Source organism: Copadichromis virginalis, linkage group LG16, assembly GCF_057382275.1.
Source record: "Copadichromis virginalis isolate Kocher_CV1m ecotype Utaka linkage group LG16, C_Virginalis_male_GT1.1, whole genome shotgun sequence".
In the NCBI taxonomy this organism is placed as follows: domain Eukaryota; kingdom Metazoa; phylum Chordata; class Actinopteri; order Cichliformes; family Cichlidae; genus Copadichromis; species Copadichromis virginalis.
Window position 1 is genome coordinate 3348151 of NC_140633.1, and position 23846 is coordinate 3371996.

General features: G+C 42.7%; 1 protein-coding gene and 1 long non-coding RNA gene across 2 annotated transcripts in view; one reads left to right on the forward strand and one right to left on the reverse strand.

The window, feature by feature from the left end:
• Positions 1-16955: 16955 nt before the first annotated feature.
• LOC146690088 (uncharacterized) overlaps positions 16956-23846 on the forward strand; it is a 384415-nt gene continuing 377524 nt past the window's right edge. The window contains exon 1 of the long non-coding RNA XR_014915770.1: positions 16956-17119. This is a non-coding gene — a long non-coding RNA (uncharacterized LOC146690088). The remainder of the gene's footprint in view (positions 17120-23846) is intronic.
• Positions 21796-23127, reverse strand: LOC146690089 (trace amine-associated receptor 13c-like). The gene is made up of 2 exons (XM_085434904.1): positions 22955-23127; positions 21796-22615 (listed from the first exon to the last, which is right to left on the reverse strand). Exons 1-2 carry the CDS (start codon positions 23125-23127, stop codon positions 21796-21798), a joined length of 993 nt encoding a protein of 330 aa, XP_085291030.1.

A 23846-nucleotide genomic window follows, 5' to 3' on the forward strand; every position in this document is an offset into this window, starting at 1 on the left:
TTGTGCCTGCGGAAGTCTACCACCAGCTCCTTGGTTTTATTAGTGCCACTCCAAAGTCTTCAGTTTGTTTTCTCAAGGCATTAAGAGATGGTGTTTTTTGGATCATTGTCCTGCTGCAGAACCCAAGTGCACTTCAGCTTGAGGTCACAAACAGATGGCTGGACATTGGAACATGGGTTGTACTCAGTAGGTGTACTGCAAAAGTACAGCACCTGCACCCTAAGCACTGGCATCCAGCTCTAACTTGAACACGCGAGTAAAATCAGGGGCACCTAAAACTGGGGGACAGCACAACAGGGCTTTGGCTGAGTCAAATGCTTCCTGACAGTCAGAGTTCCACAAAAGGAGGTGTGACGGACTTGTCAACGCAGTCAAGGGAGTAACCGCTGTGGCAAAACCCACGGTAGTAGCCACACATACCCAGAAAACGGTGAAGTTGACGCCGTGTTGTTGGTACTGGGAAATCCAAAATGGCCTGGACTTTGGCCGTGAGAGGGCGTACCTGCCCCTGTCCCACCTGTTTCCCCAGATAGGTAACCACAGCTTTGCCGAACTCGCACTTGGCAAGATTCACTGTCAAACAGGCATCCTTCAACCGGGCAAAAACTTCCCGCACCATGTCCATGTGCTCTGGCCATGGACATGGTGAATAAACGACAATATCATCTTAGTAAACCTCACAGCCATGGACACCCAATAGCACCATATTCATCGGTCTTTGGAACGTGGCCGGAGCATTTCTTAACCCAAACGGCATCACAGTATATTGCAGGAAGTGGTCTGGTGTCACAAAAGCAGAGATCTCAGCCGCCCGTGGTGAAAGGGGCACCTGCCAATAACCTTTCAAAAGATCCAACTTTGTGACAAATCTGGCTGAACCCACCCTATCTACGCAATCATCCATGCGTGGGAGCGGAAAAGAGTCTGGTTTAGTGACGGCATTTACTTTGCGGTAGTCATTACAGAAGCGTGGAGTTTGGTCAGATTTAGGCACCAAAAGGGTAGGTGAACTCCAGGGTCTTAAGCTAGGGACTGCAAAACCATTCTTCAGCAAGTATTCCACCTCCTTCTTCATAACAGCCCGCTTTACTGGGTTGACCCGGTAGGCATGCTGCTTAATGGGCCTGTGGTCACCAACATCTTTATCATGCTCAAGCACGGTGGTTTGAGTCTCTTTTTGTCACTAAAAAGCATGGCATGGCCACAAATCAGACTATATATGTCCTGCTTGAGGGGCTCATCCAAGTAAAACAAATGAGCCTCAAGATCCTCCAAGATTTTTGAATTCTCTAAGCGTCCCCCAGAACTTGGTCCCTGGTGCTCATGCAACCCATCCACCTCAGGTTGGTAGGAGGGTGATCCCACCGTCACAACAGGGGAGCCCATGTTGGTGCACTTGGGGGTTTTCCTATCATACCTCTCCTTCATATTGCTCTGGGCATTAGAAAGCGAGCTACGTGCCAACTCACACGCAGCGCGCAACCTCTCCCTAAACGAACTCACATAATCAAGTATATTGTGCGCGGGTCTCGGCTGGTCTGCAAGCCACCTCTCCTGGAGCAGACGTAAGGGTCCATGCACAGTGTGTCCAAAAACCAACTCCGCCGGGCTAAAACCCAGGGACTCTTGTGTGGCTTCTCGAATGGCAAACAGCAACAATGGCAGGCCCACATCCCATTCTGAATCAGTTTCAACACAGTACTTCGGCAACATGGCCTTTAGAGTCTGGTGGAATCGCTCCAATGCCCCCTGAGTTTCTGGGTGATAAGCACTAGTCACCCGGTGCTTAACAGACAGTTCAGACATAACTTGAGCAAAAACCCTAAACAGGAAATTAGATCCCTGGTCAGTTTGAATGTATTTTGGTAACCCAAATGTAGAAAAAAACTGAACTAGTGCTTTCACAACGGCCTTTGCCCTGAGCGATCGCAGTAGAATATCTTCTGGAAACCGTGTGGTCGCACACATTATGGTAAGTACATACTGGTAACCTGCCTTGGTCTTCGGCAAGGGCCCTACACAGACCGCTATGACATGTTCGAAGGGCTCACCTATTGCAGGGATAGGATGTAAAGGGGCAGGAGGGATGACCTGATTGGGCTTGCCAGACACCTGACAAACATGACAGGACCGACAATAAAGAGCCACATCAGATTTAAGCCCTGGCCAAAAAAAATAGCGGAGCACTCTGTCATACATTTTTCTAATCCCTAAGTGGCCCGACAGATGATGCTCATGGGCAAGACTCAAAACCTGGGATCGGTACTCCGTCGGCACCACAATCTGAGTGACCACATCACCCTCTAACCCAGACACCGGAGTTCACTTGTGCAACAGAACCCCGCGGTCAAATTGGTAGGATGCAGGACCAGGTACAGCCACCTGCTGCTGGGCAGCAGATCGGCAGGCAGACAAAGTATCATCAGACTGTTGAGCCTCAACAAGCTGCTCCCTGTTCACTGCCAAACACAAGTCCTCTGATACTACACTAAAAACTTTAGATTTGTCACCGTCTACCTCCGGGGAAGGGCTATTATGTGACTCAGAACCATCCAAGAACGTCTCAGATATGAGAGATGAGATTTCTCTCAACTCAGGATGCCACCAATGACACAAGTTTCTCTCCATCTGTGCTACCCCCACGTGGGCAAGCCCGTGGGCCTCATTCACCTTCTGTTTCGCCATTTTGGCTGTTAACACGGGGATGCCTCCTCCTGAGCCTGTTTGACTTCCTCAGTCATGTTAGTGGACACTTCCTCTTCTGCAGTTACCTGTATCATTTGTCTCCGTCCTTTGTAGCCTGCCGCCTCCTTTGCGGCTTCATCTGCTTTCTGGTTTCCTTTTGCCACCATGCTGGTTCCTTGTGAGTGCGCTTTGCATTTTATGATACTCACCTCATCTGGGTCAGCCAAGGCCTTCTCCAGTTCCCAGTTTCGGTGTCAGGTGTCCAAGGCAACTCAGCTTTGAGATTTCGAACGCCAACTTGCTTCATTAGGCCCCTTAAAGGGGCAGTTTTACCTGCATAATCCGGAATGAACTGTCTGCTGTAACCTGTCAAACCAAGAAAAGAAAGCATTTCTCTCACAGTTCGCGGTTTTGGATGTGTCAGAATTTGGTCTGTGTGTGTGTTCATCAAACCCGCTGATTTGTGTGCGATTACCTGGCCAAAAATGTTACCTCAGGTCGAACTAACTGCAACTTTTCTTTACTCACTTTGAAGCCACCCTCTGCCAATCTATTCAACACAACGAGCGAGGCTGCTGCACAATCCGCTGCTGACGGGGCTGCAATGAGAAGATCATCAACATACTGTATTAATGTACATCCATCAGGCAAATTACATGTTGACAGGGCCTCTTTGAGCACCTGATTGAAAATGCCTGGAGAAAGTGCAAAGCCTTGTGGCTAGGGTTGCCAACTCCCTGAAAAATAAATAAGGGACACCTCGTGGCCAGGGCCGGGCGACCCAGTTGTCTTCACCCTTCCCAGTGTGGTGAATTTTCTAGCTCTTTTTTTGTGTGTGAAATTATTTTTTTAACCATTTGACTTGAAGTTGATTTAAGTAGATGCATATTCTATTCTTTGTGATATGAACACATGTGAAACAAATGATCATTTAGCCATTTATTTTTAGCTCAAAATGACAACATTAACACAGTAAAACAGGTCTCTTTCTTAAACAGAAGCCTGTCATGCTTAACTTTTGAGAATATAAGTAAATCTTTCTTTAAAAGCACTCTGTCCTGCTTAACTTAAAATAATAGAAAACAATAGAAAGAAAAATATTCTTGTAACAGTGCACATTTAGTGCATTTAGTACAATTGGCTTCAGTTGAGGTATTATTTCAGCTTTTCTAATGCTAATCAGCTGCTCCTGTTTGTAAACCCGCTTGTTCCCATGATTACGCATCATAACTCATCATCATTATTCATCTATGTATTACTTTTATGTATTAGTCATCAATTTGTTGTAATCATCTATCCTTGCAGTTGTTTATTACACAAAATAAATTATATTATCACACTTCTGGCCACATAGCGCTGATATTCACTGCACATGCCCATATTAACTTTTTCCAGCCAGGTGTTTTCCTTTTCCCATTCTTCCCTTTCTCTGAGGGGAACAAACATTGCTGCTCTAATGCTGGGCTCACACTGTGCGATTTTTGGCCCATTTTGGGCCGATTTTTGAGTGATTGGACCGATTTTGGCCTTCATCGTGCGTCGTGTAGTATACGTGGGGTAATGAGAAGTGATTAACACCTCACGACCAGCTCCCGATCATCAATCGCTCGTGAGGGTGTCACCACAGGCGCTCACACTGCTCACGCGCAAACGTAAACGTTGGTGAAAAAGATGGAGCAGCACGGCTGTGCAGCGTGTGATCTGGACACAAGCGATGGAGGCACAACTTGTAGAACTTTGGAAAGCTCATCCGAGCCTTTTCGATGTGGCATCACAAAATTATCACGACCACAACAACCGTGAAAACAGTTGGATTTACATGCTGCTCAATCACAGCTGCCTGATCAATGTTTTTCATTAGCAATTTAGCAAAGTTGATGGTAGTGGTGTGTCTGTGTGAGTGAAAGACAGAGAGAGCGAGCGACAGATTTTCTGTTATAACCTTCATGTTATGGAGGCACAGTGTGAGCACTCAGGTCGCATCAGAGCATCGGGCGGTATAGTGTGAGACCTGCATCGTGACCTACCAACTTCTAACCCCTGCGAGTCAATCGTGCAGTTTGAGCAGGAGCTGAATAACGTGACTGAAAAAAATCGCACAGTGTTTGCCCAGCTTTAGGTGTACTGTCATCCGAGACTTGCACCGCAGAGTCGGCGTTTGTTCCCCTGTTGGCCATGCTTCTTGTTGTGGTCATCTGTTGTCTTCCGGTATTTTCTCCGCAAGCGACCTTTCCTCGACCAATGAGATGAGCGGTAATCTGAATTGTCATACTCGAATTGTCATAAGTGTGCTGTCAGCTCATTGGTCACAAAGCAGGAGAGGGGCTGGGAATTATGTTTTCAAACAAAGTGTTAATTCCATAAACATTTATAGACTACTTTTGATTCTCACTGTATTACGGGACAAAGTGCGTCCCTTATTAGCTCAATACGGGACGTGTACTTTTGTTTCGAAATACGGGACGATTCCGTATTTTAAGGGACGGTTGGCAACCCTACTTGTGGCAAACGTGTGTATCTGAATTGCTGACCTCTGTATGTGAATGAGAAAATGTCCCTGAGTGACTCATGCAGTGGAAGACAAAAGAATGCATTTGCCAGGTCAATACACATGAACCACTTTTGGTCACACGTGATAGCTGATAATGCTGTGTATGGGTTTGGTACAGGCGCAGTGTTAGTAAGTAGTATGGCACCACCACGTCACCAAGGAGACGAGCCCAAGCACGTGTAACCACACATGCCGGGAAAACTGTGGAGTCGCCAAGTCCAGGAGAGGTATGACAAAAAATATCCAGAGTAGGACATTCAGTGACTTCAGGAGTGGCCGGAAACACCTTTCCCCCAGCCAAGTCGTTTCCCAGACTAAGATCAATGCCTTCAATTGGCAGCTGATCTTGCACCTCCACCCGCACTGCGCCCGATACAAAGGGCGAGGTCAAGGTAACAGTATGAAGCGGCATGCGCAAAATACTCATCTTAATCCCCCACACCAACAAATCAGAGCCACAATACGACTGCTGAGAGAAAGGCACAATTCCACGCCGCGCTACAGAATGCTTTGGCCCCCGTATCCCTTAATATGGTGTCGTGGTTCGATTTTGAGGAAGAGACATACGACTGAAAAGTCCATAGTGGGTCAACACAGATTATTTTATTAAAACACACAGTACAGTGTGGGAGGAGCCGGACTTCTTCTCCGTCTGCACAAAGACAGAAAGCTTTATAGTCATTATGACGTCAATAGAATTCCCCCAGAACTCATCAGATAACAACCCTTTCCCGGACTTGTACTCCAGATGTTTTCACTCAACCTATCTGAGACAAAAACAAGTGTGTATCGTGTGTAGCAATGTGAAATTGTGGGTCCAAGTGTCCTGAGATGACTTGGAACTGTTGGGCCTCAGGCTATGCTGGTGCTGTATTACATGGTACATGATACATGATAAACTGATGCAGACTAATGAAGTAATAATGGAATACTGACAGTGCGGGTGAATAATAACACAGTGAGATTAAAATAACATTCCTGGTCAATGGTGATTGGAACCTGGTCCGCTGCATCACCAGACAGTGACAAAAGGTCTGAACACCTCATCTATCGCCACCGGAAAAACCCCATCTGGCACTGGCCCAGGGCGGTCCACAGTAGAACAACACTGTACTGGATGTGGTTTTAGTCTGCGATCCTTTGTCCATCGCACTGGACAAAATGTAATGAGGTGACCGAGTTCATGACAATAGAAACATCTGCGGTCCCCACCCGCCACTGTAGGGCTACGCCTTGAAAGCGGGGAAGATTGTTTCTGACGGTACGCTTCAGGCACCAACTCAAAAGCACGCAACACAGCAGCCTTAACAACATCATAATCTAAACTTTCAGTTGCCAAGAGACTAGCACAAACCTCCTGAGCCCTACCCACCAGCCAACATTGCAGCAGCAAGGCCCAGACCTCCTCCGGCCATTTCAACGCAGTAGCAACACGCTCAAAAGCAGCAAAGAACGAATCCACCTCAGACTTACTAAAGGGTGGCACCAATTTAATGTGCTTACCCACATCAGAATCTTGATGGGGAGCTTGGGTGAGACCAGGTGTGGGTGGCGCAGGCGTAGGGCTACATGGTGGAGGCTGGCGTTCTAGCTCTAGCGCTCTCACCCGAAGGTGCATCGCCTCCACCTCCAACTTGTGATTACTCAATTCCACCTCCTTAATGCGGAGCATCAGCTGGAGCTCCTCAGCTGACGTCTCCACCGTAGGAATAGGAGGAGCTACAGCAGAAGAGGTTACAGGAGGAGTAGTGGAAAAAACAGGTAAATGAGCTAGCGGCTCCACAGCAGCCTCGCCCGCCTCACTGGCAACCGCCACACCCGCCAACAGGCCCCGCTCACCCAAGGCCACAGCCGCCGCAATTCGTCCTTCTTCACCACCACTGGAGCATGCACATCAAAACGGCCGGCAATAAGCAGCAAATCCTCCTTTCTACACCTGTTCAACTGCTGCAAGGTAGGAGTCTTAGCGAACTTATCCAAATCAAACTCCATTTGCGGCCAACAACACACACCAGCCACCAAACAATAGACACACAAAGCAACAAACACCACACGCCTACACGGGGTGGCTGTGGCTCAGGTGGTAGAGCAGATCAGCTACTGATCGGAAGGTTGATGGTTTGATCCTTGGTATCCCCAGTCTGCATGGCAAATATCCTAGGGCAAGATACTAACCCCAAGTTGCCCTTCGATGCTTCATCGGAGTATGAATGCAGTTTAGGTTGCACTTGAGTTTAGAAATGGGTGTGAATGAGTGAATGAGGCATGTTGTATAGAGCGCTTTGAGTACTCCGGGAGAGTAGAAAAGCACTATATAAGAATCAGTCCATTTACCATTTACACAAACCCCACAAAACACAAACGGGCAAGGACGAGCCCCCAATTATGTTACACACTGGCCTTGGGGGGCTGGAGTGCAACACAAGAAAAATAATAAAAAGAAGTAAATCACACAGCCACAGCTTTGCAATGACTAGTCGTTTTATTAACTTGACAGGTAGCGAGCGTCAGGGTGGGCATGGCCAAAACAACAAACAAAACACACTGGAAATGAATCAGAACTAACTTAACTATAGTGAGTCAACCCCAAAAGAAAATACAAACCTCTAACCTGTCTCCCTACCCGAAACAGGAGAAAAGGGTTGTAAAAGAAACAACTTCCCACCCCTACAGCTACTATGTCCAGATAAACGACTCTCTAAACTGTTTTTACTGCAGCCTAGCTCTGTCACACGGCACGAAGGGCCCCAAACGCGCAGCTCACTGGAAACAGGAAGTAGGAGGAGGGGCTGCCGGCTCAGTCAGGTCCCAATTTGTAGCTGGCCTCATTCCCTCTTCCACCAATGGTCAGCCTCCACCTGGAAACTTACATAACACAGACATCACAGAATACAAACAATGCCCCCACATGGTGTGGCGAGTAACAGCACCACACGGCAACAATAACCTGGGTCAAAACAACCCCAACAGTCAGGAGCACACTAAAATAAATCTGAGGTTTAAATAGGCAAGGCTCCTTTAAAATGCTGAGTAACGATGTACTAATGATGTGCACCTGACATGAAACACCTGTGTGATTTTAATCATTTTAAGAGGGATAATTCCGTGTTCTCCAGCACACAGCTGCAGTTTTTCAGCAGGGTCCCCCCCCACACAAAAAAACCCCAACAACAACAACCTAAGGTTCCTGGCACACTCTTTTATGCAGGGGAGGTGTGTTGAGCTGTTGTTGCTCCGGTGTGTCTCAGCTTCCCCTGCCGCAGATCCCTCCAGTATGCAGACCTCCGGCTCGGCATGAGCAGGTCCAGACAGTGCGCAGATCTCTGACTTGGCCAGGGTAGGTTCCTCTGGCGTGCTGATCTCCAGAATAGCATAAGAGTTGCCTCCCTTCCCTATGTAGCTAAGGGATGCTGGTGGGGCCGGCGGCGGTGTCGGCCAGGAAACTGTCCCAAGCTGCCAGAGTCCCTATCAGCTGCATCCGGTCCTGCAGCTGTTCCACCTGATGGCAAAACACTGCTCCCTCTGTGTGGCCATGAGCTCGGCAACCATTTGGGCCAGCACTTGGGTCCGGCGACTGGCTGGTCCGGTCCTGGTTCCGCCATCCCAGCACCTGGGTTTCGGCACCTTGCGGGTGAGGCTTGATGAGCTGATGGAGCTCCGGTGTGTCTCAGCAGCCACCACACCTAAGACACACCCCGCCGCAGTAAGTTGTCCAGAAAAGTTGGAGCAACTGTTTTCAAGGCTTCCATTGCTGTAGAACAGCTTTAAATTGTTATTATATACTGTATACACACACATACAAAAAAATCACCTCTTGCCTCTGTGGGTGGTCAGTCCTTTAAACTCCAGTCCTCTACCAGAGGCCTGGGAGCTTGAGTGTCCTGCACAGTATCTTAGCTGTTCCTAAGACTGTGCTCTTTTGGACAGAGATCTCCAGTATTGGTCCTGGGATCTGCTGGAGCTTCTTGCTTAGCTCGGAGTCACTGCACCTAGGTCTCCAATTACCACTGGGACCACTTTTACCTTCACCCTCCACATCTTCTCGAGTCCTTGTTAGTTCCCAACCTTCTTGTGTTCCATCTTCCTATGGCCATCTTCTTCTGCTTGTCCACCACGACAATGTCTGGTTGGTTAGCCACCATGATTTTCTTCGTCTGTATCTGGAAGTCCCACAGGCTCTTAGCTCAGTCATTCTCCACCAGCTGAGGGGGTATCTCCCATTTGGAATTTGGAATTCCAGGCCATACAGAGCACAGATGTTTCTGTGCTCAGTAATTCACATTTGTTGCTTAAATACTCTGCTTACCAATGATTTTTTAAACCTTATAGACTCATTTAATCTTGTTCAATCAGTCAAAGGCCCAACTCACGAATGCTGTCATACCCTGGATTTTGTACTTTTTTACAGCCTGTCACTCTTTGACACTGAAATCTGTAACATACTGTAAATTTTTCGGAACACATGCCTGTCCTATTTGAGGTTCCCTTTTCAGGGTAGCCTGGTAGATCTACTGTGCCCAAACTCCGATCTTGTACAATCAATTCAAATACAGCAGATCCCTTCGCCTGCTCTTATAAAAATCTAAATCAGGCATTACCTGTTAACAGGTCCACTCAGCTGTTTTAATATTATTAGACCTCAGTGCTGCTTTTGACACAGTAGATCACAGGATTCTTATCACTCGAATGGAACAATGTGCTGGAATTAAAGGGCTTGCTTTGGAATGGTTTAAATCCTACTTATCTAATCGAACTTTCTCTCTTAGATTCAGAGACACATTGTCTCCAAGGACCACACCTTTTTGGGGTGTCCTCCAGGGCTCTATCCTTGGTCCAGTCCTATTTTCAATTTATATGCTTCCGTTGGGATTAATTATTAAAAAATATGGTATTTCATTTGATTGCTACGCAGATGACTCTCAGATTTACCTACCACTGAAACGAAAATCGGTGAATCCTCTGAAGGGACTGTTTGATTGTCTAGAAGATATCAAGCCACGGATGGCTCTAAATTTTCTAAATCTAAATGAACAGAAAACTCAGGTCATTGTCTTTGCTCCTTCTGACCATTATGACCTTGGCCCCTTAGAAAACTACACTGTAAAAAAAAAAATCCTAAAAAAGCAGTAATATTCCGGCAGCTGGGGCTCCAAAATAATACCAGAAAATAACAGAAAATAACTTTCTCATAAAAATATTTAATAAATAAATACTATTAAATATTTAAATAAATACTAATAAATACTAATAAAATAAATACTTATTTTCCACCCTGATTTACGAATAAATTCTTTACAAATCCTACCATGTGAATTCATGGATTTTTTTTTCACATTCTGTCTCTCACAGTTGAAGTGTACCTCTGGTGCAAATTACTGACCTCTGTCATCATTTTAGGTGGGGGAACTTGCACAATCGGTGGCTGACTAAATACTTTTTTGCCCCACTGTATCTCCTATACTTGCATCACTACACTGGCTGCCAGTCAGCTTTTGAATTGACTTTAAGATCTTAACACTTGTTTTTAAGACGTTGCATAAACTAGCCCCTACATATCTTGCTGACCTCCTAACCTGGTATTCTCCCCCAAGATCCTTGAGGTCTGCAGACCAAATGCTTTTGGTTGTCCATAGGTCCAGATTAAAACATAGAGGAGATCGGGAATTTGCTGTGACTGCCCCCAAACTGTGAAATACATTGCCTTTGCATATCAGGTCCTCCCCAACACTGGATACTTTTAAAATCTGTCTGAAGACTGGTTTGTATTCTATGGCTTTTGATTCATCATGAGTTTTTTACTATTATTCTTTTTATGATTTTATTCTCTTCTAAAACACTATTCTATTTTTCTTTGTTTATGTCTTCTGCTTTGTCCATGTTATTGTACAGTACTTTGTTCAACACTTTTTAAAAAGTGCTATATAAATAAATCTGAACTTGAACTGTTTATGTATGTTAGTATTTGAGTATAGCAATCTACATCTAATACTACTTTACATTACTTTACTGTATACAATAAAGTATAAAACACAAATATGTGGTGCTAATTATGAGATATTAGCCATAACAAATCCCAATGCAATCCAGCTGCTAAACAGCTACAATCTTATATCAGACAAGAACAAGACAAAATTCATCTTCAAAAAGTCCAGTAACTGGTCTCTGGAGTTCTCAGATGTTTACAGACTGTTGTTAAAAGAAGAGGAAATGCTACACTGTGGTAAACATAGCCTGACCTTTTACATTTTACACAGCATGTCATGTTTTTTGGATTTGGTTTTCAATCTTATTTTCCATAATCAGAAGCTATAAAACTGTTTTTAAATGACCTGACTAAGAATTAAACACTAGCAAATGTGTGATGGGATGTGGGCTAGATTGTCAGTGCAAAATCGCAAAACTAAATGACAATCATAATATTGATACAATGGAAAATGTAATTGTACAGAACTTGTCTCCAAACACATATCTGTTTGTTTCACTTTCAACTTCAACTTTTTCCCACTATTAATAACCACTGAGTTTTACATAACACACAGAGACATGCACACCTACATGCACGCATGCACACACACATTATTATTAAGAGTCTCACCAGGCTCTCAACAGCTTGTGTGTTGCCCTTTAATTGCTGCTAATGACTGTTTGACTCTGTAGGTAATGACTGTTTTCCCACATGCTCTCATTAGTGATCAAATGATGACAGTGCTCAAATTAGAGGTGTTAATTGTTAATGTCAGTCAAAGCAAGGTGGAATATCAAAGGATGATGCAACTCTTGCTAAGTTGTCCAATGAGGTTAAGATTATTTAAGTTTTAAGTTTTTTGTTTGTTTGTTTGTTTGTTTGTTTGTTTGTTTGTTTGTTTGTTTGTTTGTTTGTTTGTTTGTTTGTTTGTTTGTTTGTTTGTTTGTTTGGGTGTTTTTGTGTCTGTGACCCAGCATTTGTGTTGGAATTTTTCAAATTTTGTTAATTCTTGACTGTTTTGGTTTTTTGAGAAATGGTTAATTAGTTCCCTTGAGTGTTGCCTTCCTGTTGCCCAGGAAGGCAACACTTGTCTCTGGTTTTCCTAGTGTCTTCTATGTTCTCTAAGTCACATCTTTATGTGTGTTTAGTTTTCTTTATTTGTAAAGTTCATCTGTTTGAGTCCTTTTTTTTAGTGTCCCCTTTGGAATCCTGACCGATTCTCAGGCTGATGGGTGGCCATAACGATATCCTCTGCCCTTGATGTGGATGATGCAACCATGAGTAATAACTCCCCGAAGCGACATTAAGGAAAAACAGTGGTAATGTCTCGTTTATCCTCCAGGGGAAGCAGTGTGGAGGAGCATTCATTTACACGCTTGCTACACTATATATTTATACCTTTTAAATTTGTTCAGGAATTGTATAATTATGATACAATCAGCATTTCTATTAAATATTGATATAGATATATGTTTGCAGCAAATAAAATATTCTGCATTCTGTGGTTATTGCTGACTTGTGTTCCTGAACATAAAAGCATAAAATGATTATTTCATTGCACTGCTAATGTAAAATGCAAAATCCATATTTAAACACATTCCCATTGCGCATTAACACGAACGTGCATGTATTCCTTCCTTTTTTTGCCTGTCCCGTTTGGCTCTTTTGCCATCAGAATTATTGTCTAAAGGCGAAGAAAGATGCCCAACAGATTTACTTTACCAAATTGACCAGTTAACTGTCAAACGCTTTTTCTGCATCTAAAGAAAATATGGTAGTTTCAAGGTTTTTACTGTATGAGTAGTCTATCAAATTAAGTAATCTACGTGTATTTGTTGATGAGTGCCTACCTTTTATGAAACCAGTTTGGTCAGGATGAATTAAGAGGGGGGTTATTTTCTCCAGTCTCTTTGAGAGAGCTTTGCAGATTATTTTAAGGTCTACATTTATAAGGGATTTTGGACGATAGCTTGAGGGATATACAGGGTCTTTGCCTGGTTTTAGCAGGAGATTAATGTTTGCAGAATTCATATTTGATGGAAGTCTGCCCTTTTCTTTGATTTCCAACAACGTTCTGTAGAAAACTGGTGCTAGAATCGTCCAGAATTCTTTGTAGAATTCTGCAGGAAAGCCATCTGGACCTGGAGCCTTATTACTGGGCATACTTATCAGGGCTTCCTGGAGTTCACCTGGTGTCAGTGGTGAATCCAGTGTCATTGCTTGAGTGTCTAATAATTTTGGAAGAGTTATGTTGTCCAAAAACTGATCAATTTCCTTTTTAGACGGGTTTATTTGTGGTGAATACGTTTTATAGAAATCCCTGAAAATGTTGTTTATTTGTTTCGGGTCATATACTTCCCAGATGAATCTTGAACAGCACCTATAGTTGTTTTTTCTTTATTTATTTTTAGCTGGTTTGCTAGAAATTGACCGGATTTATTACCATGTTCATAATTTTGTAAGCGTAGTCTTTGTGGTAAGAATTTTGTTTTTTTTTATCAATTATCTCATTTAATTCTAGTTTTGTTTTGCGTATTTTGTTCAATGTTTCCTGATCTTGGTCGCACGCGTAGGCTTCTTCTAGTGATTTGATGGTTTTTTTCTAATTCCTTAATATTTTTGTTTTCTTCTTTCTTTTTGTGTGATGAGAAAGAAATTATTTTACCTCTCAACACAGCTTTACCTGCTTCCCATCAGTGTTGGTCAAGTTACTTGAAAAAAGTAATCAGTAACTAATTACAGATTACTTCCCCAAAAACGTTCAATTTCAATTCAATTCAATTTTATTTATATAGCGCCAAATCACAACAAAAGGCGCCTCAAGGCGCTTCATAGATACAGAGAAAAACCCAACAATCATATGACCCCCTATGAGCAGCACTTTGGCGACAGTGGGAAGGAAAAACTCCCTTTTAACAGGAAGAAACCTCCGGCAGAACCAGGCTCAGGGAGGGGCGGGGCCATCTGCTGCGACCGGTTGGGGTGAGAGAAGGAAGACAGGATAAAGACATGCTGTGGAAGAGAGACAGAGGTTAATAACAGATATGATTCAATGCAGAGAGGTCTATTAATACGTAGTGAGTGAGAAAGGTGACTGGAAAGGAAAAACTCAATGCATCATGGGAATCCCCCGGCAGCCTACGTCTATTGCAGCATACCTAAGGGAGGATTCAGGGTCACCTGGTCCAGCCCTAACTATATGCTTTAGCAAAAAGGAAAGTTTTAAGCCTAATCTTAAAAGTAGAGATAGTGTCTGTCTCCTGAATCCAAACTGGAAGCTGGTTCCACAGAAGAGGGGCCTGAAAACTGAAGGCTCTGCCTCCCATTCTACTTTTAAATACTCTAGGAACAACAAGTAGGCCTGCAGAGCGAGAGCGAAGTGCTCTAATAGGGTGATATGATACTACAAGGTCATTAAGATAAGATGGGGCCTGATTATTTAAGACCTTGTATGTGAGGCGCAGGATTTTGAATTCTGGATTTAACAGGAAGCCAAAACAGGAGAAACCTGCTCTCTTTCTAGTCCCTGTCAGGACTCTTGCTGCAGCATTTTGGATTAGCTGAAGGCTTTTCAGGGAGTTTTTAGTAATCCCGTTACTTTACTGATTACTTATTTTCAAAAGTAATTAATTACTTAGTTACTTTTTAAAAACACGATTTACAACCTGAAGAGGTGATAAAGCGATAGATCTTTCAGCCCAATTCTACTTTTTCTGCATAATCCATCATACAAAATGTAATCAAATGGAAAAGTATCTTTTTTTAACTTGTTTTATCAGTTTTAATCTTTTAACTTTATGCATCAAGCAAAAATAAAATTATATGCAACATTCTCTGACTTGAATAAATTAGTTTAACATTTAAACCTATTTTCTGCACATTGCAGCACATAAAATAAATTTTTTTTGGTGTGTTTACACTCAGTCTTTCAAATAGATGCAAGTAAAACACAGCAGAAAATAAATAAAGTCAAAGACTAGCGGTCCTGTTGCTCTATTTTCACCTGTAAAGCAGGAGTGGGGTAGGCGGAGGTTTACCCTGGTGCAGGTGTGCAGCAGTCAGTTGAAGAATCCGCAAGTTTCTCTGTGAGTTTCCCATTACGTCATAGCTACTCGGTGCTTGTTGGAAGTTTAGGGGTTTTTTCGCTGTAAAAAGAAGTTTTCTTCCCACACACAGCGGACACGAATGTTTTTGTCACTTTTTATGGAATCAAACTCAAAGTAAGGTCAGTACTTCCACGCTTTAAACGCTGCACGCTCATACTCTCTCCCCTCGATATATGATCCATTGTTGTCATTAACGGCGCACTCGCTTACGTCACTGTCGTGAGACATTCTCGCAAAAAAAATCACGGTTTTAGTAACGCAGTAACGCAGCGTTCCTACGGGAAAGTAACGGTAATCTAATTACCGTTTTTGCAATAGTAATCCCTTACTTTACTCGTTACTTGAAAAAAGTAATCAGATTACGGTAACGCTTTACCGGTTACTGCCCATCTCTGCTTCCCATAGAACAGAAGCTGATGTTCCGGGAGTGTCATTATAGTCTAAATATGAAGTCCACTCTTTTTTTAAATATTTAATAAAGTCTTCATCTTTAAGTAGTGATATATTAAATCTCCAGTTTTTTCTTGGCGTAGTATTATTCTTGTGCATTAGTGTTAAAGATACAGGACCATGATCGCTGACAGCTATAGGGTGAATCTCAGTGTCTGAAATGTCGCTCAGCAGTGAGCTGCTGACCAAAAAATAATCCAGACGAGAGTAGGAGTGATGGACATGTGAGAAAAAAGTATATTCCTTACTGGTGGGGTGAAGGGAGCGCCATGCATCGCAAAGACCAAAGTCGCTCATATACTGTTTGATTATATTTGTGGACTGCCAATTACGCTGAGTTCCTGCTGTATTGAGCCTATCCATGTCTTCATTTAGTCCAAGGTTGAGGTCGCCTCCAAGATCAAGTGTGCCATCTAAGTGTTCAGAGAGTGCACTGAAAAAACCGTGAAAGAATGAGGGATCATCAACATTTGGACCATATACACTTGCAATACATAGCTTTTTATCAAGTATACCCATATGGAAAAGATATATATAAATCTTATAAAGTTTGTATCTGTCTTGTGTGAAACTTGTATGAAAAGCATACAAGAGTGAAAACAGATATAAGATCCCTTGAAAAATTATATAATGAAACTTGTATGTTTTGGATACTTACTAAAACAATGTATGAAAGTAATGCGAAAGTGGCCACTTTCATGAGTAAATCATGTAAGCCTTATATGATTTACTCATGAAAGTGGCCACATCTGCCTGCAGTTTTTTGAGTTGGTTAAATATTTTTAACCTCTTTTCTCTGGAGCCAGCTCCATTTATATTCCATGTAATGAACCTCAGTGCACCCATAGATGTTTGTGTATAACTAGGGATGTATGCTGTGTGCGTCGCTTAGACAGGTGGAGAGAATACGTCACTTGTTCATAAATAAAGAGAAGGAGAGAGAGAAAAAATGTGTGGCGAGATGCTCCCTGAGTCTGACTATGTGTTTGCATATTTACTAATATGAGTAGGCTTGGCTTAAGTGTGTGTGTATCTTATATGACTGTGTGCGCTGTCTGACTGATGTAAATGTGCTGCCGTTGAGCGCATGATTGTGCGTGATCGTGTTGTGCATATAATGTCGAAATAAAGGATGTTGTTTGTGGATGAGTCTGGAAGCAGGTGATCGAAGCAGTGAAAGAAAATAAAAAAGAAAGAAACCAAGGACAGGGGTGAGCAGCATAAAAACAAGAGGGGGAAAAGAGAGGAAAAAAAACGAGAAGAAAAAAAAACAAAACGTAAACATTCCAATTAAATCACTGACGGAGAGTGACGGTGTTAATTCTGCTATGAAATCACACTTTAAGATGCGATTTGATACTGGTAAGTTAAACAGATGTTAATGCAAGTTAGTGTGAGTGGATAGGGAAAGGGTGTAGCTGATTCTTATCTGGTGTGAGGTTAATACAGCCACGGAGTGATGTTGGGGTCGCGGTGGAGCTGTCCGTCCACGTACAGCCGGTCCACAGCGATGACAGCGCGGGAGCCCTTCTGGATGAAGCCGCGTCGGATTGGGAAGAGGACCCTGCGTCGTTCCAAGATCTCTTTGGGGAACTGGTCGTTCACGCTGAAGTCCGTTCCTTTTAATTCCCTTCCGCGGCTTTTCACATGTTGCTTTTGTTTGAAGTGGCCGAATTTGACCACGATAGGACGTGGTCTCCCGGCCGTAGCCTGAATGGGGCCGAGGCGATGTACCCGATCGAAGACGATGTTCTTCACAGTGTCCTCCGGCAGCTTCAGGTGGGTTTTGATGACGCTTTTTAGCGTGGTCTCCGCGTCCTCTCCAGCGGCTTCTGGAATACCAGAAAATACCAGATTATCACGCATGCTACGAGCTTGTAGATCAATAACTGCTTCTTTTATTTTTTTATTTTCTCTATTGAGCTGGGTAACATTATCTGTGAGACATTTCACCGACTCCCTTAGCGTGGCATTTTCAGCAGCAAGCGTTTCCACCTGCTGCTGGCTGAACTCCAGGGATTCTCGCAAGCATTTAAATTCCCGGTGAAGAATCTCCACCAAGGACAGCCTTGCGTCGAAACTGGACAATCGTTGGTCGATTGACTCCAGTATGTCGGCAATATCTTTGCCGGCTGGCATCACGAGATCCTCGAAGCACTGATCAATGTAATCTTGGAGAGCCTCTAAACTCTCCCCGTTGTTCTCCAGGGTGTTGGAGATGATTTAGACAAATATTGTTAGTTATAAGACAATTGATAAGTGTATTTGGTAATACTGAAGCTTAAAGGAATTTGTTCATTTCTAAACTACCATTTGTTTTAATTTTCCACCAAAATCTCCAGGGTCTGACGTCAGTTACAACATGAGTCGCTTACCTTGTCCGTCACTTACCTCCATGTCTGACGAACACTACTGCTCCGTCTTGACCAGTAACAACTCCCTTCCACTTGGGGCAGTCCACTCGCTTGTAATACACCTTGTCTGTGGCAAGAATGATGGACCCAACCACATTCTGGCACTTTCAACACTTGATTACAAATCCTCCCCAACATCAGACACTTTCAAAACCTGTTTGAAAACCCATTTTTATTCCTGGGCTTTTAAATCAGAATGAGTTTGTATTACTTTTATTTGTCCTGTTACGAGTTCAAATATTGAGGGTGAGCACAAAAACAACAATGGTCCAGGAGAGTTAAGTCAAACGATGATTTAATGAACACACGCGTGGGGAGATGAACACTGCACACCGACAGCATCGATCGCCGCCCAATGATACACAAGCAGTTGTTTTTATACCATCAGGGTTTACTTTTATGACGCCCCCTCATGCGTCAAAGCAGATACAACACATGCATAAGTTTCAAAAGCACAGATGTTCTGTTGACGACTTTTGACACATTTAAAAGGACATCTTCTCCGTCTCGAGGCCAGGTGCTTCCTATTAATCTTCTAACTCTCGCTTATCTCCTGGAGCAAACTGTCCCTTATGCAGACATCATTTTGCAGCTACAAGCTTTTGCAAACTATTATTTGAACTCTTACCTAAACATGAGTCTAACTACTGTTTGCGTCTCGTGTGTCTCGACCTCAAAATGCACTCGGCCTCACCCCGCCCGTTGACGCTTCTGACCTTTTACCAGACAGAAGCTCTCTGTCTCCTCTATTATCAGAAAACAAGGTCCTGACTCTCTGAAAACAGTATTTCTTATAACTCAGCAGTATAATGCATCATAAACAATATCATTCATTCACAATAAATCAGCAGTCTAATGTAATACAAATCAGTTTAACAAATGTAATAGTTATCACCTTCTTCTAATTCAGGAGAATAATGCAAACTAAAACTACATAATAATTTCACAATCATTAATCAGGGGTATAACATGGCATTAGATAATATCACAATCTCACAATCCTTAGACTACAATGACCTGGATGACTGAGAACCTTCACAGACATTTCATTTGTCTCATTTCTTACTCAAATGTTTGAGGTGAGAAATAAACCGCAAACGAGCAAAATATGGGCGTGTGGTTGGAGGATGTGTTTGTGCATGTGCGTGCACGCGGGGGGTGGGGGGGCAACATTTTTCCTGTAAAAAGTCTGGCAACCACTGCATTAAGCCAAGAAGAGGTCATTATACTAGCAGGAGGTATAAAAGCCGGGCCAAAGTTCAGCACGTGGTTAAAGTTTGTAATCCAGCCGGGGTGTAAATATCACTCAGCAGCCAGTCGTAGAGCTGAAGCATCAACAATTAAGCAAATACAAGTAATCTGCAAAAAATTACAGGTAGTAATAAAATAAACTACTAACTCTTTTACGCTGCGTCCGCACCTACACGGGTATTTTTGAACGCGCAGCTGTTTCGTCCACGTAAACGGCGTTTCGAATCACCGAAAACAGAGATTTTTTAAAACTCCTTTTTTACGTTTACGTGTGGACGAGGAATACAGAGTTCATCACGCAGCGTCACAGGTATGTGCCTTTTTTCACGTCAGCTGTGCGCCACGTTATTGTTTACATGAGATGAATTGCAGAATGGCAGATAGAGACAAAATACTGTTAATCTGACTGTCTGCAGTTTCTACCTCAGAATTAGGGAGACATTCAAAAGGGCTGTTGGGGGGGGGATAAATATATTTTACAGGGTTTATTTATCGGATAAAATACGTTAAATGTCACCGTTATTATTGGCCGGCCCGGAAACAGCGGGGGTGTCCAAGTTCAGAGGCCGCTTCCACCTGAGGACCGGCCTTCGTGGTCTAAAGAAAGTCGGGTAGTACGTCACGAGCTCCCTCGGTGGAGTGAAACTGCCGTCTGCTCCTTGCTATCTCAAATATAACCGGGCGCTGGCGTAAACTCTCGACCATCTCACACTTTCTTTAATCAGTTTTCTGTTTAACGTTTACTCAGCTGTGTGAAAACCCCAGAGGACCCCTCCCAATGGGTTAATAAAATTTAATTTAATCTAATCTAATAACTTGGGAGAAATTCGGGATTCTCCCGGAAAAATCGGGAGGGTTGGCATGTATGGTTGTGGCAACATTAACCTCGTCAAACACCTCAGAGTAAATCATATCACAGAATATAACGAGCGTATGTTGAGACGAACTGAAGAGGAGGACAGGGACAGGTGCTGCTACGGCGAGACAGACGTCTCTCACGGAGTCCTTTAGTGCTGCAGGCAGGCAACGTGTTCAAATAGCAAATAGTCCAAATAACAACTTCAGTTTTTTATTTCTATATGATGAACTCTGCATCATTAAGTGATAAGAACAAGTAATCTGATGTCCTGTAATCATTATGATGGTATAGTTTGAGATACAATAAATAAAATAAGTTTTTGTACAAAGTATCGGATCAGTATCGTCGATACCACCCTGAATATTACTTGGTATCGGATCGGAAAGGAAATCAGTATCACACATCACTAGTGTTCGCACGATCTGCCTGCGCATCCCAACGACTGACCCCCTCCGTCCCTCCCGGGAGGTTGCCATAGTACGACGTGTTCTGACGTCTCTCTCTCTCCCTGTCATTTGGGTTAAAAACACATATTAACAAATTGCTCAGTGATGAACAAGTGCTCAGATCCTTTACCTAAGCAGTGCGCTTTGTCATAACTCATTGACATTCTGTTGTGCAATTGTTATTTACTTGTATTTTATAATTTGACTTTACATACTGCTGGGTGGTTTGTAAAGTTTACAATAACTAGTATTATCATTATGCTATATTTTCCAAGATATATAATAATCTCAAAAGTAATGCCTTGAAGCAGAAAGTAGTAATGCTTTATTAAAACTTAAAACTAAAGTGCAGTGTTTGAATGTGTGTATTGTGTCTACTGTTTGTTAACTCACCATATTCATAAACATCTTAATAATAAATTTCATATTCTATTACCACATTATTTGTGATCAATGGGTTTGCTGGGTTAGGTGTGTGTGTGTGTGTGTGTGGGGCTTTGGCCCCCCACACCTGCCACCAGTATATTTTTAAGCAAGTATTTCTAACTTTATTTGAATATTCAGTTTCCTACCATCTGCTCTTAAAGGGTAATCACCAGGTAACCCGCCCTCCCCCCTCGCACACACATGCACACAAACAAAACACACAGTAGAATTCACAGCCTCGTTATAGTGAGTAAATATTTATGCCATTTACACCACCAACTTAGACAGCTAAGGATGAAGAACCTTTTGTTCTTTAAAGAACCATTTGTAATAGCTAAGGAACCATCTACAAAATAAAAAGGTTCTTTGACGAGAGTGGAGTGAATGAAGATGAGACACAAGTCTTCATAGTGACTCTGGAGTATGCATGTGCATTTTTCATGAAGAAGTTAAAGGATCTTGATGAATTCTTGATTAATATTGTTTATTACAGCTGGTAATAATCAATATTGATACATTATTACAAATAATTGATGCAATTTTTCATTAACAGCTGAAGAAGATGTCAGATATCAACTTATTTTTTCACATTTTGACCTTTACAGTGTATTTGACTAACTGAGGAGTGATAGGATTTTAATTCTACAGTATGTTGGCATCACAAGAGTCAGGCTGCAAAATCTGCAATGTAACTATCAGTTTAACAGTCTTCCTAAACCAGGGATAGAAAAACGCATAGATAAGTGGATTTAGACAGGAATTACAATAAAGTAACCAGACCCCAAAAACTGAAAATTCCACACTGGTTGATGTGTCCTGCCCTGCGAGAGAGGGATAAAAGTAAGGACAGAAACACATCAGAAACACAGCCACAACAACACCAATAGTTGTAGCTGCTTTTCTCTCAGACTTCTTAATGGCAACGTGAACTGAACCCTTTGAAGTAACAAAGGCAACATGAGATCTCATAGCCTGAGCCTGAGACACAGCCACCAGAAATACTCTCATGTACAGAAATATGATCACAGCAGTGGGGCCGATTAAGGTAACTACGACATCAAAAGCACCAGTTATGAAATTAATTACAACTATGCATTCCCCGTCACAAGAATTATACCTGTCTGGCTGCTTCAGAAAGTTGTTTAGTATTGTGCCGTTATACAGCAGTGAACAGGCCCAACACAGACAGACACTGATTTGGACTTTTCTCTCAGTAACTGTGGTGGGGTAGGACAAGGGGTCACAAATAGCTACATACCGGTCAAATGAAATAAGCACCATGTTTCCTACTGAGGCAGATGTGAGAACAAAAGAGGCATAGTAAAACAGTCCACACATGAAGGTGCCCAAAAACCAGCAGCCCCCTAAAAGGAGGATTCGAGGCGGCATCAGCAGGAGGCCAACAAGGAGGTCTGAGACAGCGAGAGAGAGGAGGAAGAGGTTGGTTTGGTTGTGAAGCTGCCTGAGAAGAAAAAAACAGAAAGAAAGATGTAACATAATAAACCTGCAGCAGGTGGAAGGCTACAGTAATGCACCAGTTCTGAAAGTAAAACAACATACAATAAACAATCCAGTGCAACAAAGTAGGGCAAACCTCTCGTTTCCACATCATTCTGAGAGGAGGAGGTCAGAATATAAAATCATTTCAGTTAAATAGTACAAACATTTATCACATCAGCTGTTCCTTTCTAAAAGAGAGCTATTACAGTTTAGTAAAGGCCAAATGTGAAGAGTACTCTGTAGCTAATCCAAGTATGCTCAAGTCAAACACAATATATCACAGTAAAGTTTACTTTAACACCTGAAGTGGGAGATAGAGATGATGACCAGGACGTTGAGAGTCACTGTGAGCAGAGAGATGCAGCAAAGCAGAATGTAGAGAAAAATGGTCTGATTGTGATGTTGCAGCGGCTTCCTACAGGAGGTGTTGAGGAGCTGTGGAAAGCAGAATTGTTGTCCATACACGTTCTCCATGAGCAGAAAGGGAAAAGAAGATGAAAGCTGCTGAACACTGGCACCTTTCTGACTAAAGCTATCCGTGTAATGTGACTTACCTTACTCCTCCTACTCCTTTTCTCCATCCACCACAGAAAATCTCTTGTGTGATATTCTCTGACGCTTTCACTGGAAATGCACGTCCTGAGATTTACTTATGTTTCACAGCTTGACAAAAATAAAAACACACCCATTCCACCGATACATCATTTCAATTCCTGCTGTTTCTCCTGGATTTCAGGCGCACGAGTCTAAGAAGGGATGCCTATGCCTCCTGTCCAGCCACCTATGCTTCTTTTTCTGGGCTCCAAAGACATAATGTCACCAGCATGTCATGGGTCTACCACAGGGTCTTGTGATAAACATTCCCCAAACACCTCATCCAGGTGTCCAAGAAGCATCATATCCAGATGTCTGACCCATTTCACTGGCTTCCTTTTGATGTGAAGGAGTAACAGTTCTCTTCTCAATCAGAATCAAAATCAGAAAACTTTATTAATCCCGAAGTAAATAATGTTGTTACAGTTGCTCCAAGAGAAAAAGAACAGTAACAGACTGAACTAATTAAATAATACAATATATTACAAAGTTACAAAATAAAAGAAATAGGTCTAATATAGCTCAATTACAAATATAAATACCAAAAGTACTGCACAAAGTTCTTCTTTTTTAGTGTCTTTTCACTAGAAAACTAAAAT

Bases quoted from the DNA above. Each gene is read 5' to 3' on its own strand.
- LOC146690089 (XM_085434904.1), bottom strand. From the start codon at position 23,127: ATGGAGAACGTGTATGGACAACAATTCTGCTTTCCACAGCTCCTCAAC. The intron at 22,616-22,954 runs GTGTTAAAGTAA...TTTTCTTCTCAG, and splicing joins ATCTCTATCTCCCACTTCAG to GCAGCTTCACAACCAAACCA.